Source organism: Macaca thibetana, chromosome 14 (genome assembly GCF_024542745.1).
Source record: "Macaca thibetana thibetana isolate TM-01 chromosome 14, ASM2454274v1, whole genome shotgun sequence".
Lineage (NCBI taxonomy): Eukaryota > Metazoa > Chordata > Mammalia > Primates > Cercopithecidae > Macaca > Macaca thibetana.
This window is the reverse complement of record NC_065591.1, coordinates 81,146,183-81,164,080: the sequence shown is the minus strand read 5'-3', so window position 1 is coordinate 81,164,080 and position 17,898 is coordinate 81,146,183. Positions and strand designations below refer to the sequence as shown.

The 17,898-nt window shown below is 34.2% G+C and overlaps 1 protein-coding gene across 8 annotated transcripts in view; it reads left to right on the top strand.

Annotated features, from left to right (window-relative positions):
- The window catches only part of NOX4 (NADPH oxidase 4), a 191,954-nt gene that overhangs the window by 73,146 nt on the left and 100,910 nt on the right, over positions 1-17,898 (top strand). For all 8 annotated transcript variants that reach the window (XM_050755530.1, XM_050755535.1, XM_050755531.1 and 5 more), the window contains one exon: positions 886-966. In XM_050755530.1, the coding sequence (XP_050611487.1) occupies positions 886-966 (81 nt within the window). The remainder of the gene's footprint in view (positions 1-885; positions 967-17,898) is intronic.

Below are 17,898 nucleotides of genomic sequence, written 5' to 3'. Positions count from 1 at the left end.
CAGTGAGCTGAGATTGTACCACTGCACTCCACTTTGGGCAACAGAGCAAGACTGCATCTCGAAAAAAAAAAAAAATAGAACTTTGTATATGTTACAAGGCATGGTAATGATATTGTTTATGATAGCAAATACTATGAGTGGAGTAAATGTAAAGCAATTGCCTGCTGCTTAAATAAGGGTTTCTCTAAGAGTCTATGGGAAACATCATGTTCATCTAGGAAGCTTTTGTAAATATCTGCCCGCTACTTCCAAGATTCTAATATATAAAATCCACCCTGGACATATGAAATAAAATAACTGTTACTCTTTTACTTCTCTCAAATGTTCTGTAGATTATGCTCGACATTCGCTGTCTTTTCAGTGTCTTTGTCCTCCCTCAGAGCAATAACATCGAGGTATCATTCTGGTTACACTGTCCAGGAAAAGAATATAACACTTTGGTCATGATTTATTTTAATTTCTCTCTTTTTGAGTTTCCCTTGAACTATTCTCAAAATATGTATTGAAAGAGGAGTATTGGTTGTTTTGGAAATTATTTGAAAATTGACAATATTGATAAAATAATAGCCAAGGTACATATTAGCAGACTACTATCTGCTTCTTAGTCTTATATCGTAATATCTTGAAAATAAACAACTTATTTTTTATTATTTCCATGTGTATTTGAAATACAAATAACTTACAAAATGATAAATTCTTACTCATGTTTTTTGTCAGTTCTCTCTATATGGTGTGTTAATACTTTGGTATTAGATGAAAATCAGACATACTCATATTTTAGCTTTCTTAAATTGTGAGATATGTTTGAAATGATACATGATATTTTGATATTTTTAGTAAGATGGAATGTAAAGTAGCATTAAAATGAATATATTTGTTTTGCAGAGTTTCTAACTATGATATCTTCTGGTATACTCATAACCTCTTCTTTGTCTTCTACATGCTGCTGATGTTGCATGTTTCAGGGTAAGTTTACAAATATATGTATTTAAAACCATTTGTACCCCAAAATGGGGTAATGAAAGACAACTCTATAGGAAATTTCATAGGAAGTGTAAAATTATCAAGAGTGGAAGAAATAGTTTCTCCACTATTGGGGATAGTGTCAAGAGTGGAACTGAGAATAGTGTCAAGAATGGAAGACATAATTCTATTTTTAGCATAGCATATTGTAATGAAACCAGTATAAAGTATATTACATTTAAAAGCTAGAGTTACCTCTCCCACAACCTTTTAGTTTCTAAATCTTCCTATGGATATATCTTAATATCTTCTAAAGGAAAAAATTTAAGAATGGAGAACATCAGGAATATATTTTAATGTTTGTATTTCCTGAAACTGTCCTGCTAAAGCAAGATTTATAACAATGGAATTTCCAGTTTTTCATTTTAAAAGTTCTACAGGAAGTAATACTTGCAGAGAGAGTCAAAGATTTAAAGTAACCGAAGAAAAGGATCTGTCAAAATCACCAAAGGAAAAAAAATTCATAAAGTGAAAAAATAATGTATCCTAAGCTTATTGCAAAGAGTATACATAACATATTCTGAAAGTATGTGTATCCAAGCAGTATACTCAAAAGCATGGTGCTTAAAATAATACATGAAGATAGATGAAGAAAATAATGTATTTTTGCACATGCGTATGTCTGTATGGCCACCAGCAGTGAACTTGGTGGCTTTGGGGTGACATTCACACTTGCATGACATAATAGGTCTGGCAGCAGGTTTACTTGGTTTAGCAGGATACAGGGCAGGACACACAGAATGTCAACAGGATAGTGTCAGGTGTTTATTCAGTAGGAGTCCCTATAGTTGCTCAGGAAGCATTTACCCCCACTCCTTCATGTAGCAACTGTTTTAAGATGAGGAACCCGTGTGGGTAGGCATGGTCTACCTTGCATTGGGTAAGGCTCATTCCTACTCGGTACCTGTATCTTGGGAACAGCGTAGGTCCCCTCAAAGGATGCCCTTGGGATCAAGAACACACTGTACACAAGGAGGCTGAGGTCCCTGAGGCCCAAAATGATTTCATAGTTCAATCACAGTCCTTTCCGTCCAGAAGCATTTCACTGATAATAAACAATGTTGCTGGTAACACAGCTGACATTCCCTGTTTTTCTTAGCCTGAAATATTTCCAGGGAAACAGTTTGAAGAAAGGTTCAGACCTTTGTTTAGTTCTTTCTTCAGAATGTTTTATAATGTAATTTATCAGTATAGTGGGTCATTTACATTCATCAGATATTTATTTCAGGGTACATATTCAAAATGTTGCTTTGGTTTTTTTCCCCTGATTTTGGAGACTGCTGGTTAAGACAGCAGTATCAAATGGATTTACCCCATATGTCCTGGTTAGCTTTGTTCAGTACCAAGGTTCTAGAACACACAGTTGTAGAGCACTGGAAACATGGCCACACATTATAATTAATTCTCTGGAGCTTCAGGGCACCAAGAAAGCCCTTGGTAGAGAAAAGTCTGCTTTACATTCTGCTCTTTAAATGGGATTGGTTACCTGTCCAGGGCTATGCTCCTTAAGAGGAGTATGAATAACCAGATACTACTAATGATAATAACAGTAATCTAAAATAGTTACATAATGCTTACTATATGCTAAGTATAAATTCAAAATGCTTCAGATACTTTATGTTATTAAATGCTCAGAATTGGCCGGGCGCGGTGGCTCAAGCCTGTAATCCCAGCACTTTGGGAGGCCGAGACGGGCGGATCACGAGGTCAGGAGATCGAGACCACCCTGGCTAACACGGTGAAACCCCGTCTCTACTGAAATATACAAAAAACTAGCCGGGCGAGGTGGTGGGCGCCTGTAGTCCCAGCTACTCGGGAGGCTGAGACAGGAGAATGGCGTGAACCCGGGAGGCGGAGCTTGCAGTGAGCTGAGATCTGCCACTGCACTCCAGCCTGGGAGACAGAGCGAGACTCCGCCTCAAAAAAAAAAAAAAAAAAAAAAAAATTGCTCAGAATTTTATCAGAATAATATTGTTAAACCTCTTTCAGAGGTGGGAACCCTAATGTTTAGAAAGATTAAGTAGCTTGTTGAAGTTTCCTTAACCGATGGATCCTAGATTCAAACCTAGGCATTCTGATTTATAAACTCCTAAGTTTTTACGACAAGGCTCTATTTTTTTGGTGAGGTCGGTACTTCTGAGAATTTGATCTTAGTATTTGTTTAAATACCTTTATCTTGACTTCTTTGAGATTGTGGTCAGTCTGTTCATCTATGTATCTATATCAGATAGATATAGAAAAGAAAAATGCAGTCATTTATTAGTATAATTATATATGCTTTTGTCTTTATGTTTTACTAAATTAAAACTCTGAAAAAAATCTATTTCTTTGTAAATCAAAATAGTGTCAATTTTTTTAAAGGATCAGCAGTTCAAACAGACTTCTTTTTAAAGAGGAGGATTACATTGAGAGTTCTTTACTTGTTTGGAAGTAAAAGGAATGCATATTTAAATTTTGATTTTACTTTTGTAGAACAAGGGTCATAGAGAGAAAGTGACTTTAATTTATACAGAAAAATAGTAGGTATCTATAGGACTAATTATATATAATCGATCATTAAACTAAATTAATAGATATTTATTTATTATAGGTAGTAATGAAGAAAGCAATTATTCTAATTTTGAATCATGTCATATAACCCATACATAATACAATAAGCATTCTACAGAGCACATTTTTTCCAGGAAATTTAATTTTTAAAAAAGCAACATAGATATGCTTCTGGTATGAGAAATGTTACTACTGATAACATTTTACAATTTTCTCAAAAAAATACCCTATATTGATGAAAGATTGGCTTATAATCAAGTCTATTTAAGTTATTTATGCAAATGTTGAAAACAGACATATCTTTACTTCTGAAATACCTAGATAACTTTGTTCTTCAACTTTTGGTTATCCAAATAAAGTACAGTTGTTCAAAGTAAGTTTCTTGGATTTGTATTGAAATTTCTGTTCAACAGTATGCTTTAGGTCTGAACAGAAAATCACTATTTGCTTAGCATTAACTTCTGTGTCCATCAATGTGGTAAGTACCATAAGGTAAAGAAGAGCAATATATTGCATGATCTCTATTCATCCAGCATTGATCATTGACTTGGAATTTTGAAAAATCAATCAGAAAAGCTAGAAATATTATAAAACTGCATATTTTTAAAATGTAAACATTCATGTGTTATTTACATGAATGCTAGCAATTCAGAGAATTATCAGTGTGGGCTAGAAATTTTAGAAAATAATAGGCTTAAAAGATGAGGTGATTAGACGTTGTTGACTGGTTTTCTACCTAAGCAGACTTTTACAGTAAGAGAAATTGCTTCATATGATTTTCTAAGGTCATTTTTTTTCATAGAATCTTAAATTTTAGGGAAGTTTAAAAGATATCTTGATCAAACCTCTTTTAAGCTCCTCTACAATAATGTCTACTAAGTCAATGCCTAATTTTGAAGATGTCCATTCTGTCTTAGGGAAAGTTCTAATTCTCACAGTGTTCTTTCTTTTTTGGTTGGAATTATTTTACTGTAATTTCTGTCTAGCTATTTAAAAGTCTGTGATTCTGGAGGCCATGGAAGTTAAGTTGCCCACTTTCCTAAATTCTATTCGTCTGTTTCTTACATTGTGATATTTTAGATCTTAATTTTCTGAACTGTCTCTTTGAATATATTAACAATTAATATTAATTGAATGCTTCTCTTTTACTAACATTTGCTCTCATTAAATCCTCCTAACAACCCTGTAAATTTATTATTATTATTATTATTATTACTACTACTATTATTCTCAATGTTCAGCTGAGAGAATAGGGGCAGTGAGAGATGAGTTGATGAGGGTCGTGGCTAGTAAGTAGATTTCTAGTTTGAATCCAGGTATCAGATACCAAAACTGACATTTTTAACCACTAAGTTATGTGGCCCCTATTTGGCAACACTTCTCTGTATCCCTTTTAAAACTGTAAACCAAACTAAATGTTCTTGGAGTATGTGATCTGATTTTGGCAAAGTGGAAGTCTCACTTTCTTGGCTACAAATATTATAATCAGTATTATTTAGGACCCAAATTTTTTGTTCCATGATTATCTGTGTCCTTGTCTTAACCTGGTTTTAATTTTTGTTGTATATTTTAGCAATTCTCTTCATTTTTTATAAATAAATCTGTTGCATGCCACCCTGAAAAGATGACATTTCATGTACACTAAACTCAGATGTTTCTTTTTAGTGTTAAAATGCATCTTTAAAATACATTAATTTTCTTCTCCAAGATGTTAGTATAACATAGAGATTAAAAGGGGATACATCACTTAATACCTGTATGAACTTGGCAGATAATTTGTCCTTGCTTTTTGTTAGCAATTAAACGGGATTAATAAAATCACTTATATAATAGTGTTGTCTTGGGTTTAAATAAGATAATGCAGCAAAGTAGGTAGAATATAGACATATGCAATAAATGTTAGCAAGAACAAATTATACCAGTACCAATACTAATAGCTTTGTAAGAATGACACTCCACATTTAACTTTGAAAAAAACAGATTTTTTGATAAAGACACAACACTTTTGAAAAGTCCAGATTTTCTTATCAGCAAAGTAATTTGATGAACATATAGTGAAAACTGCTTAGCAGCTCAAAGGAATATTCCTTGACATGGCAACAATTATAATATTCTAAGGTCTCTAAAATTCTATTGATTTTTAGCAATAAAGGTTTATCTTTGCAAAACAAGCCTTCCTCCTGAGGAATTTTTTGTTTTAATTTTTAATATATCTTTTTAGGAGGTTGCTGTTGGTGTGCTGCGTTAAAGATATTCAATTCCTAAGATACCTGGTGAAAACAAAACAAAACAAAACCATTTCCTCTTTCCAAATATGTATACAACTGGATATTTCTTTCCTCATTTTCTTTTGAAAAACTCATTAGAAGGAGAGGCATACTGCTATTCTCGCTTACTGATAAAAAGGATATTGGAGGGAAAATAAATTATGAATGTCACAGAGCCTCTGCTTAAGAGCCTAACCCAGCTCCTTTCAAAGAAATGTGGAGGGAATGCATTGTAAATGAGATTTGGCACCTTCATATCTGCAATCTTACCATAGTCAACACTCCCACTGGCTTTAGCTTGGAGAGTGCTGTGTGGGTGGTGATTGTATTTTATGTCTTTATTTAAGTGAGCGAGAGAGACTATAATGTGATAATTCTGGAAATGATAGAGGGGAAGGTCCTCCTCAAATGTTTGAATGGCAATGACAGCACATTAATAGTGTAAATATTCGTTGTGCTAGCTCTGCTGCTCTTCTCAGATCATTTTTATTATGTGAATGATACCTGAAGTATTCTTTTAAGCAGAGCTCTTGCCATTTGGTACTACTTGTTAGCAAGAGTTAATCATAGAGCATGATTTATATTCTACTGGAATCATTTTTTTTTTCTTGGAAATCTAAAAGGAGTATTTTTATGTGCATGTTTTTAAAAACATTTATTCTTTATGCCAGGGGAACACAGTGGGCAGAATTTGTTGACAGTGGCATTAATGAACCCCAGGCAGTGTCACAGGCAGGTAGTTTAACAGGGAGCATCACAGGAGTTTAGACTCAAGACGTTAACCAGGGTTAGAAAGATATTGTGGGAGTCGGCTTATTGTGCTGACTGGGAAATAACCTCCCTCTATTATGGCCTCGGGCCTCAGGAGGAGGATATTAAGGAAATACTGTTAGGGGATAGAGATATTTATGCAATATAATGAAGCATTAAGAATTGCTGATTCCCAAGTATCTTCTCTTTTAGAAGCCACTTTCACGGAAGTCTCCCTTCACTCACACTGATGTGGTACAGGGAAAGGTTTGGTCATCTTACTACTGGTGGGAGGCACTTGCTCCTCTTAGAAACTCACATTACATTTCGAATGGAAGGCCCACTAGTTGTATTTTAAACAATCCTATTCTAGCACTGAGGGAGAACATTTTTACTTTCCTCTACATTCTTTTCAGTTTCTCATTTCTTTCCTGTACATTTGCAGTGACTATGTAATTTGTTGTGCAAACCAGATACTTTTGAGAATGAATGGGGATGCTATTGATAATTCAGCATTGGCTATATAAAGACCAGATCATATAGGCATCCTACCTATTCTGAGGCAGTGGGAGAAGTTTTAAGAGAGGCTAATGCACTGTTTTAATGTAGACTTTGAGCTAGAGCCACAAAAGGAGTCCTTACCTTGAATAGGGGCTCTGCATGTGTATTTGAGAAACAGAACCCTCAAATAATACACACTGTAGGTTTGCCTAGCTTTGTGTCACTTTAGAAATTGTAATTAGATGTTCATTGCCATGGTCATTAGAAGGCTGAGGATTTGGGTGTTCAGGACAGTGGTTAAAAATCTTTTATAAACTCTCTGTCACTGATACAGATGACCTGTTCTAATACTTCCTAGATGCCTAGTTTCTAATGATTCTAGCATACTCGTTATCAGTTTGGTGCCCATTATTTCTACCATAAAATTCTACTTCTCCTTCCATAAGATAGGAGTTTTTAACGTGGCTACATAATCCCTAGGAATCATTGAATGGATTCAGGGATTCATTAATTCCTGAAATACATGCACACATATATCTACATATTTAAGTATATGTTTAAGTTTGAGACACATATGTACATTTTTGTATAAAAGAAGGTTTCTCAACTTTCATTAGACATCCTAAAATTTGTGTGCTAAAAAAAAGTTTTAAAAAATGTGGAACTGAAGTTTTTAAAGCTAGATTTTAACCAAAGAGCTATAATAGCTAATATCACATTGACACATTTTATATAGCCTGCTTAAGTTTTATTTAGAGTTAAAAACACTGGATTGTGGGAAAAATAAAAGCCACCGGGTCATTTTTTTTCTCCCATGAAGGCTACTGGGAAGAGAACTTGACAAATATAATGAACAACTTAATAATTGCCTTATCATTTTAGAGGATAATAATTATACTATTCATAACAATTCCCTAATTTGAGACATGTTGAATATGTGACAGGGACTATTCTTAGCACTTTATAGACACACACACGTGCACACGCGCGTGCACACACAGACATTCGTTTTTTGTTTTTAATACACACAGTACTATAAGTTCTTCCATCATTTCTATTTTACAGATGGGGAGTTAAAACATAAAATATTAAATTAAAGTAACTGTCCAAAGCCACACAGCTAATACCTGAAAAAACTAAGATTGAGCCCATGAAGTTTGACCCCTGAATTTAACTTCTACCCTTTTCTTGAATTATTGAATTATTTATTCATCATTTAGAAAGTACCCCTGCTTGTGAATTGAAAATATTTATGTCATGTAAAAATCTAGGATATATTTTTCTATTTATCTATGTAAGTTGGTGAGTATATATACATATATGTTTGCCTGTTTTGAATACAAAGTTCAGTTTTGATTCAGGTTACATAGAGTTCAAAGTTTTGAAGGTGAAATTTAACTAGCTCCCAGAAAATGGAGTAAGAAGAACATGCCTTCTTTATGGTGCTGCCTTATAAATATTTCCTAAAATGTTTGACCTTGTTAAGATACATAATAATATAATAACTTTATAATATAATGTAATCACTTTATAATAAATCTAATAATAAAGTTATATTTACGTGATACTTTACTTGCCAGAATTCTTCCATGTAACCTGAAAATAACAATGAAGAAGACTAGGATTTAGACTGGAGCAGATAAAAATGCTGTGGAAGAGATATTCTTATCAGTATTTTATTGCCAGAGTGTCTTAATAAAAGGATTAAGTCAAAACATAGCAAAGAAGGCAATGGGGAAAAGACATTATTCATCATATAGAAAAATAAATTAAGTCCACAGATTTCAAAAACCCATACCTTTTAGAATTTTGCCATGAATTTTCTCTAAATATTAGATTACCCGTCAAGTTATTATTCAAATATGAGGGATGAATTTCATAATGGAATTCCAAAGTAAATACATAAACAAACTCGAGTAAGCATGCAATTTGTGAATTACTATAGTTTTGCTATCCCACACATTTTGGTATTTTGACTTTAAATATAGTGAAACAAATGCCCTGTGTTATAATAGTGAAGAAACAGGATTGATTCCTAGAAAATCACTAATGTAATCTTGGACAAATCAGTTTTCTAGAAGTAAAGAAAAATAATTGTATTTCCCAGACCTATTAGAAGAAAAATATTAGCTATTGTACCTAAAATTGACACTATGTACACACATATATATATACACATATATTTTTATTGTTGTCTATATGATGTTCTCCATTTAAAAAACTTTTCTATTTTTAATTTTTGTGAATACATAGTAGGTGTGTATGTTTATGGGCTACATGAGATATTTTGATACAGCCATACAATGTGTAATGATAATATTTGCATAAATGAAATATTCATAATCTCAAATATTTATCTTCTCTTTGTGTTACATACAATCGAATTGTACTGTTTTCATTATTTTTTAATGTACAATACATTATCATTGACTGTAGTCATCTAATTATATTTTTATAACCAATAACCATCCCCACTTCTCCCCATCTCATTCTCAGCCTCTGCTAATCATCATTCTACTCTCTATCTTCATGTGTTCAGTTTTCATTTTTAGCTCCCACCAATAAGTGAGAACATGTGAAGTTTGTCTTTCTGTGCCTTGATTATTTCACTTAACACAATGACCTCCAGTTCCACCCACATCATTGAAAATGAGAGGATCTTCTTTTTGTGGCTAAATAGTTCACCATCGTTATATGTAGCACATTTTCTTTATCCATTCATCTGTTGATGGACACTTAGATTGCTTCAAAATCTTGGCTATTGTGAATAGTCCTACAATAAATATGCAATTGCAGATATCTCTTTAAATACTGATTTCTTTTCTTTTGGGTATATACCTAGCAATGGGATTGCTGGGTCATATGTTAGTTCTGTTTTTAGTTTTTTGAGGAACCTCCAAACTTTTCTCCATAAGGGTTATACTAACTTACATTCCCACCAACAGTGTATGAGGGTTCTTTTTTCTCCACATTCTCGTCAGTATTTGTTGTTGCCTGTGTTTTTAATATAAGTCATTTTAACTGTGGTGAGATAATATCACATTGTAGTTTTACTTTGCATTTATCTGATGATGTGTTGTTGAGCAGCTTTTCATATACCTGTTTGCCATTTGTATGTCTTTTGAAAAATGTAAATTTAGGTATTGTGCCTATTTTAAATCCAATTATTAGATTTTTTTCTTATAGAGCTGTTTGAGTTATTTATATATTTTGGTTATTAATCCCTTGTCAGATGGATAGTTTGGAAATATTTTCCTCCATTCTTTGGATTAGATCTTTACTTTGTTGATTGTATCCTTTGCTGTGCAGAAGCTCTTTAACTTGATGTAATTCCATTTGTCCATTTTTGCTTTGATTGTCTGTGCTTCTGGGATATTACTCAAGAAATCTTTGCCCAGTCCAGTCTCTTGGAGAGTTTCCCCAGTGTTTTCTTTTAGAGGTTTCATAGTTTCAAATCTTAGAGTAAGCCTTCAATCAATTTTATTTTTTTTAATTTAGGAAGAGATAGAGATCTAGTTTAATTCTTCTGCTATATTGTATTTCCATTATGCATTTCAAAAAGTTTTAACATTTCCTCAGTAATTTCATCATTGACTCACCAGTTATCGGGAACATATTGTAAAATTTCTGTGTATTTGTATAGTTTCTAAAATTCCTCTTATTGATTTCTAGTTCTATTCCATGGTGGTCAGGAAAGATGCTTGATATTATTTCAATTTTTTGAACATTTTGAGACTTTTTTGTGACCTAACATATGATTCTTGAGAATGACCCATGTGCTGAGGAGAAGAATGTGTGTTCTGCAGCCACTGGATAAAATGTTCTGTAAATATTTATTAGGTCCATTTGGTCTATAGTACAGATTAAGTCTGATGTTTATTTATTGATTTTCTGTCTGAAAGATCGGCCCATTGCTAAAAGTGGGATGTTGAAATCTCCAACTGTTATTATATTGAAGTCTATTTCTCTCTTTAGCTCTAATAATATTTGCTTTACATTTTTGTGTGCTCCACTTTTGGGTGTAAAATATTTACAGTTGTTATATCATCTTGCTGAATTGACCCCTTTATCACAATATGATTTTTTTTGTCTCTTCTTACAGTTTTTGTCTTGAAATCTATTTTGTCTGATATTAAGTATAGCTTCTCCTCTTCCTTTTTGGTTTCCAGTGGCATGGAATATGTTTTTCCATCTGTTTATTTTCAGTCTGTGTGTATCTTCATAGGTGAAGTGTGTTTCCTGTAACTAGCAGATCATTGGGTCTTTTTGTTTTTCCGTTCAACCATTGTATGTCTTTTGATTTGACAGTTTAGTTTATTGACATTCTATGTCATTGCTGATAAGTATGGCCTTTCTCATGCCATTTTCTTGTTTGCTTTCTGATTGTTTTGTGGTCTTCTCTTTCTTCTTTTCTTCCATCCTGTCTTCCTTTGGGTGAAGGTGATTTTCTCTGGGGGTATGTCTTAATTTCTTCTTTTTCTATTTTTTGTGTATCTGTTGTATGTTTTCTGATTTGTGGTTACAATGAGACTTGTAACTAATATAACCCACCTCAGGCCCACAGTGAGGTACTGCGTAGCTACCACTTACGTTCATTCAAGGCCCAAGGGCTCCTCAGTCAGCTTGTAGTGAATGCCTCCCAGCCTGGGACTTTTACTTCAGGGTAATGCATTCCCCTCTTGCCCAGGGAGGGTCAAGAAATGTCATCTGAGAGCCAAGGCCTGGAATCAGGGAACCCTGCTTGGTGCTCTACCCCACTGTGGCTGAATTGGTATGTAACCTGCAAGACAAGTCCCTTTCACTCTTCCCTCTCCTGTTCTCAAGCAGAAGGAGTCCCTCTCCACAGCAATCACAGCTGGGAATTTGCTGGGTCACACCTAAAGCCAGAACATCTCTGAATCTCACCCAAGGCCCATGGCGAGTACTGCCTGGATACCACTGCTGGTTATTCAAGGGCCAGTGGCTCTTTAGTCAGAAGATGATCTGGGTCCCTCTCTTCAAGGCAGCAAGTTTCTTTCTTGCCCGGGGTGTGTCTAGAAATGTCATTCAACAGTTAGGACCTGGAATCAGGGCCTCAGGCCTCTGCTGAGTGCCCTATCCTACTGTGGCTGAGCTGGTATCCAAGAGGCAGGACAAAGTCCTCTTTATTCGTCCCTCTCCTCTCTTCAAGCAGAAGGAAGAGATCTCTCCCAGAGCTGTGAGCTGTGTTGTTTGGGCTTGGTAGAGAGGTGGTACAAGCACTCCCTTGGCTGCTCTGGCTAGAGTCTCACTGGGATGTGTGCCCCCCACATCACTGGCTGTGAGCCCTGCACAGCACCAGGACTTGCAAGGAATTTTTGTCCTTTAGACCTAGACTGCCTTTCAAGTTTATTTACAATCCCAGAGCACTTTAACCCAAAATGACAAGGCTTGCTGGGACTTAGGTTTTGACTACTGGAATGGGCAATTCCTTTTAGGCTAGGACTGGGTCTAAATGCTCCCTCTGTGGGCTCTGGCTGAGTTCTTCCTGGTGTTGCTTTTCATTGTGGCAGGGCAACACCGAGTTCTCTTCTCCCTAACCTCCTTATGTATCTGTGAGTTCCAACCCAAAAAAGAAAAAGAAAATAGAACATTGTGCCATATCCTAGGTAAACTATAGTGGTTTTGGAGATAGGAGTGTTTATTACCCATCTTTATGCAGGGAATCCCTTTCACATATCACCCACTCAATATTTACTGGATGAAGCTGCATTGCATTAATTAGTTTAAGCTAGGAATGTGTTGTCCTTCTAGGCTCTTCCAATTTTCCTTAAGTATCAAAGCATTACAGATGACAATAAAGGATAATCTCTAAACTTGTTTAACTATAACCTGGACTGTCATTTTGTAACTACTGTTTATATTTAGTCTTATCTAGGTAATTAGTTATTATGGTAACTAGTATATTGATTCCCATGTCAGAGGAATTAGCTCTTAAATCTTGACTATTTTGATTATATTGTAGACTGGCACAGTTTTGTTGGGGGTCTTTGTATATCTCTGTGGCTAAAAATTCTGAAAGAAAAAATGATCCATGCCTATTATTATTATTATTATTATTATTTTGAGACATGGTCTTTCTGTGTTGCTCAGGCTGGTCTCAAAAGTCTGGCCTCAAGTGATCTTCACACCTCAACCTCTAAGTGCTGGGTTTACAGGCATGAGCCAGCATGCTCAGCCTTAGCTCTCCTGATTTGTTTTATTTCACTTTTTAGTTCTTCAATTTTTCACTTAAATATATGAGGTGAAAAATATTATTGAATAATTAGATCTCTCTTAGATGGAATCCAAATTCTTCTCCTCCATAGTATTTACATATTTTCAATATGTTAATAAATACAATGTCCTATATAAAGTTTTTTTTTTTTTTACTTTTATATCCTTTGTTTGCCAACTTCCAGTTTTGTTTGCCAACTTCCAGTTTTGTTTGCCAACTTCCAATTTTTTGTTCATTGGATTTCTTAATTTTATGTAAAAAGTAGTATTTCTCTATAGTAATTATGGGCTAAGATCTTATGGTTTATTCACATTTGCTGATATTTTATGCTGTAAGCCAGTTGGTAGTAGGGATCAAGGTCATGTGATATTTTCTCCCATTAAAGATGCCTTATAGTTCTATAGTTTATATGTATATATGTCTACTTATATACTTAGATATAGCATATAGAGAGCATTTTTATGTACATGAAGCCATTTATGCTATAAGTTGTATATCTTAATGGATTTTTTTAAACTTCCAAACTGCGAGTTTATTTTTTCCCCAATTTTGGAGACAGGCATATTGAACCTTAGATCAAATACTTTTTCAAATGATTTTTATCTCAGTTTCTCTCCAGAGAATTTTTTTATATTAGCAAGTGTTTACAGCTGGAATTATAAGGTGAGAAAGTTGGGGGAAAGGAGAAGGAAAAGGACTGTATTTATTTTAAGAAACATTTTCTGCACAGTACTGTTTTTCTGAAACATGAAATAATAATTTTATCCTCCACTGTCATTTTAGTAAAGCATGAAAGCTGAGGAAATACTAAGAAGTAATGTATGCTTATTTTTTTTTTCTTTGCAAGGGGTCAAAGCTCTTCCCTTTATATACCTGTGAAGTAGAGAGGAACAGGTACAATTTCTCTTTCGGTTAAGGAAACTTAGGGGAATGACCTATTTTACTTCAGGTACTCAAGGAAGTTATAAATGTTGATTCTAAGCCCTTAAGACCCTAGGCTATACATTAGTCAGCTGCAGAGATATTGTGGCAGAATCAGTCTCTTAATTTGCGGGGCCCACTGCAAAATGAAATGTGGGATTCTTTGATCAAAAAATTATTAAGCATTTGGAGATGATGACAACAGAGCAGTAAACCAATAGCAGGGTCTTTCTAAAGAGCAAGGTCCACTGCACCTGCACAGATTACAAACACATGATGCTATCCCTATCTTGTAAGCTTGGACAAGCCTACCGGTAAGAGCCAGACACGATTCCTGCTGTGGTTAAGCTGCAGATAGCAGTACTCTTAGCTATCAGAGGCAAGAGCCAGGAAAGAAGGCAGAGGCAAGGACTCTGTTAGGCCAGATAAACAAAGTGGGGGTGGGAGTAAAAGCTTTGGTAGGGTAGGTACTCAGATGCTTAGGATTTCCTGAAGCACACTGGATTTTTAGTTTAGGAAAGCGCTCTACTTCTAAATGCATCTAACAAGTAGACTTGACTCTCTTGATCATTGTCTGTTACTTAATGTTACTGTCTGTTACTTAATAACTGTCATGTTACTACATGCCATTTGCTAAAATATAGACCTCCTTTTTGAAGGTTGAAAATGAGCTCAAATATCTGTTAAAACCAGATGACTTCCCAATCACGTGTTTCAACAACAATCACAACAAAAGTTGTTTATACACTTCTGGTCACTAAGTTAATCAACGAATATTTATTGAGCACTTATTGTAAGTTATAAGCACTGTTTTAGGCACTAGAAAAATAACAATGGAGCAGGATAAACCCTTGACTTTAAGAAGTGTACATTCTAGTGGAGTCCACAGAAGTTAGAGAACTGCAATAAATTTTAAAATATACAATTTGGTTTTTTTTTTTAATTAATCTCTTTCTTTGTACTTGAAGCAAAGTAAAAATAGCTGCCAGAATCAATATATATTTTTACCATAAAGAAAAAAAATCACGTGATAGAATATTAGGAAAAAAGTAGGTCCCTAGGGGACAAGAATTTTTTTCTCCTCCTTAAAAACAGATTAAAATACCACAAATATAAAGGTCACATAAGTGATACTGCATTTGTGGAATATTTTTAACATGAAATTAAAGTAGGGATGATTCTGTGATTGTCCTTTTGTCAGGTGTGGTATTTTGTAATATTTATCTTTTGCCATAAAATCATGTTTTGATTGTCATAAAATCATGTTGTTACTTAGTAGGATTCATTTAATGTATTGTATTATTTTATGTAACTTTGTCACAGCTGGATATTAAAAACAAAGAAACAAACAGAAAGCAAAACAAACAAACAAAAAACCCAGATAGGATAACTATAATGCCTCTTGAGGGAAACAAGGGGAAAAAAAGAAACCTATAACTTTGAAACGTGGTTGAATGTTGACAGCACATGTTAAGATCCTTATGAGTGCAGAAACAATTTTGGAACCCCATAAAATCCTTTATTTCTCATGATAGGAGAACACTAGACATTTCACAGATACTTCAAAATTTCTCCTTGGAACATCATACAATGAAACTTAAAAAATTAACAATAAACACTTATATTTCCACATAGTCTGTGCACCTCCTTTCCTCATCCCTCGCCCTGTCATTATAACTTGGCAAGACTCTCAGTTTACCATTCACGAATGTCTTTTTCCCTTCTTGTTTTTTGCTTTAAAATTGTTTAGCATTTATTTACGAAAGCTACAACAATACATACAAGAATGCTCTCTTTTTGATTCCTACATGCACTTGCTGTATTAAAACAAATTATGTGTTTATTGTTTGCTTTTAAAATCACTTCACTAGAAATGCATTAGAGATCTATTATGTGCAAGAAAGGTATTAGAGGGATGCTGAGGTTTGGCAGTGAGTGTGAATGTATAAGGGATAAATGCATAAAATATGATCCCTTCTACTAATTCAGGAATAAACCAAGTACCTTTGTGCATCTGGCTTCCTCATATTGGAATGCCATCCTCCTATTCTCTAACCCCTGGAATCTCCACATCCTTCAGTTGCCTCCTTCTCTCTGAAGTCTTTCTGGAATTTTATAATCAAAGTTAATTACCCAGCTGTACTTTCAAGAGGTTATCATATGTTTATATGGCATTAATCATTTTGCCCTTTTTAATTATTGTTTTTGGTTTTATGTCAGATTTGACCCATTATATCTGTGCTGTGGCTATTCAATTTAAATTCAAGTGAAATAGTATTAAGAGTTCAGTTCTTCACCTGTACTAGCCACATTTCAATTGCTAAATAGCCCACTTTTCTCTAATAGTTACTATGTTGGTGATCAGAGACTTAGACCATTTCCACTATCACAGAAAGCTCTATTGGACAGTGCTACTCTAGATTGTGCATGCCTTTGAAGACAGTGACCATAATATTGAAACTAATAAGGTTCCAAAATTAATAAAATAATATGTCTAGAGAGGTATATTACAGTGGTGGTGTCCGACAAGAAGCAGGATCAAGATTGTTTGGCAAATAGACACAGAGCTTTGTGTTATCTTAGGTGGGTTCTGTTACATTTGAGAAGATTGCATTCTATTTTAAAGAAAGGCATGCATCTAAAATAAATAAAGATATCAGGAATTTAAAACACCATAAAAATCATATAGAACACGTGCCTCAAATTTTAATAAATGTGGCCACAGTGAAGTAAATGCATTAGAGAGACAATATCAGATTTTTTCTGTCAATCCAAATATCCATAATATCTAGTCTACATTCCTATTCAATATTCTTTAGAAAAAGATTGTTGTAATGGCCTTCAAATGTAAGAATTCTAAGAAATTCTGCACTAATATCAAAGAAATGAGCACATTTATTCTTTACTCATACAATGAAAAATTAAGTTACTGCATTCAATTGAGCTTGAAAATAACACATAAAATTATTGGTTTGATAAAATATACTCCCTCCTTTTCTAAGTCTATAGCCATATAAAGCCATCCAATTTTGCTCAATATATACATTGGTTTTCAATTTAAAAGTTATCCATAAAGTAATATGAATATTCTGCAAGGGGAATAGGCCTGGTACAGAGGAAGGAGCATGGACTTTGGATTCAGACTAACTGGGCTTTCAATCCCAGCTCTGCCACTGACTGACATTATTGTATTGGGAGATATTTAAGTACCCCCAATCTGAGGCCACTGAACTTTACCATACAATTTTTTTTTACTGGTATATGGCCTTTCAATACTGAGTTAAAAACCTGCCTTCCAGTGAGCTTTCAGTACTCTCACCACCTAATTATAGCCAAATGACCTGGGATGTCATACTTGAGTTTTTTTGATGAATGATTTTTTTTTTTTAATCATTGTCTGTCTTTGGATCTTATCCATATTTCTTTGGTAGCAACAGTTACAACTAAGCCAAAGTAATCTGAGCTCTCTATTCTGTTTGTTTTTTGTGTTTTTATGTATATACCATATTGTTTTTATTACTATAGTCTTGAAATAAAGTTTGAAATCTGAAAGTAAAAAAAGAAGACAAAGTAAGGACAGTTTTAATGGGTTTTAAAGACAGAGATAGCCTATGCTATTTAGCTTGAGTGTAGCTTAAAATAACACAAAGC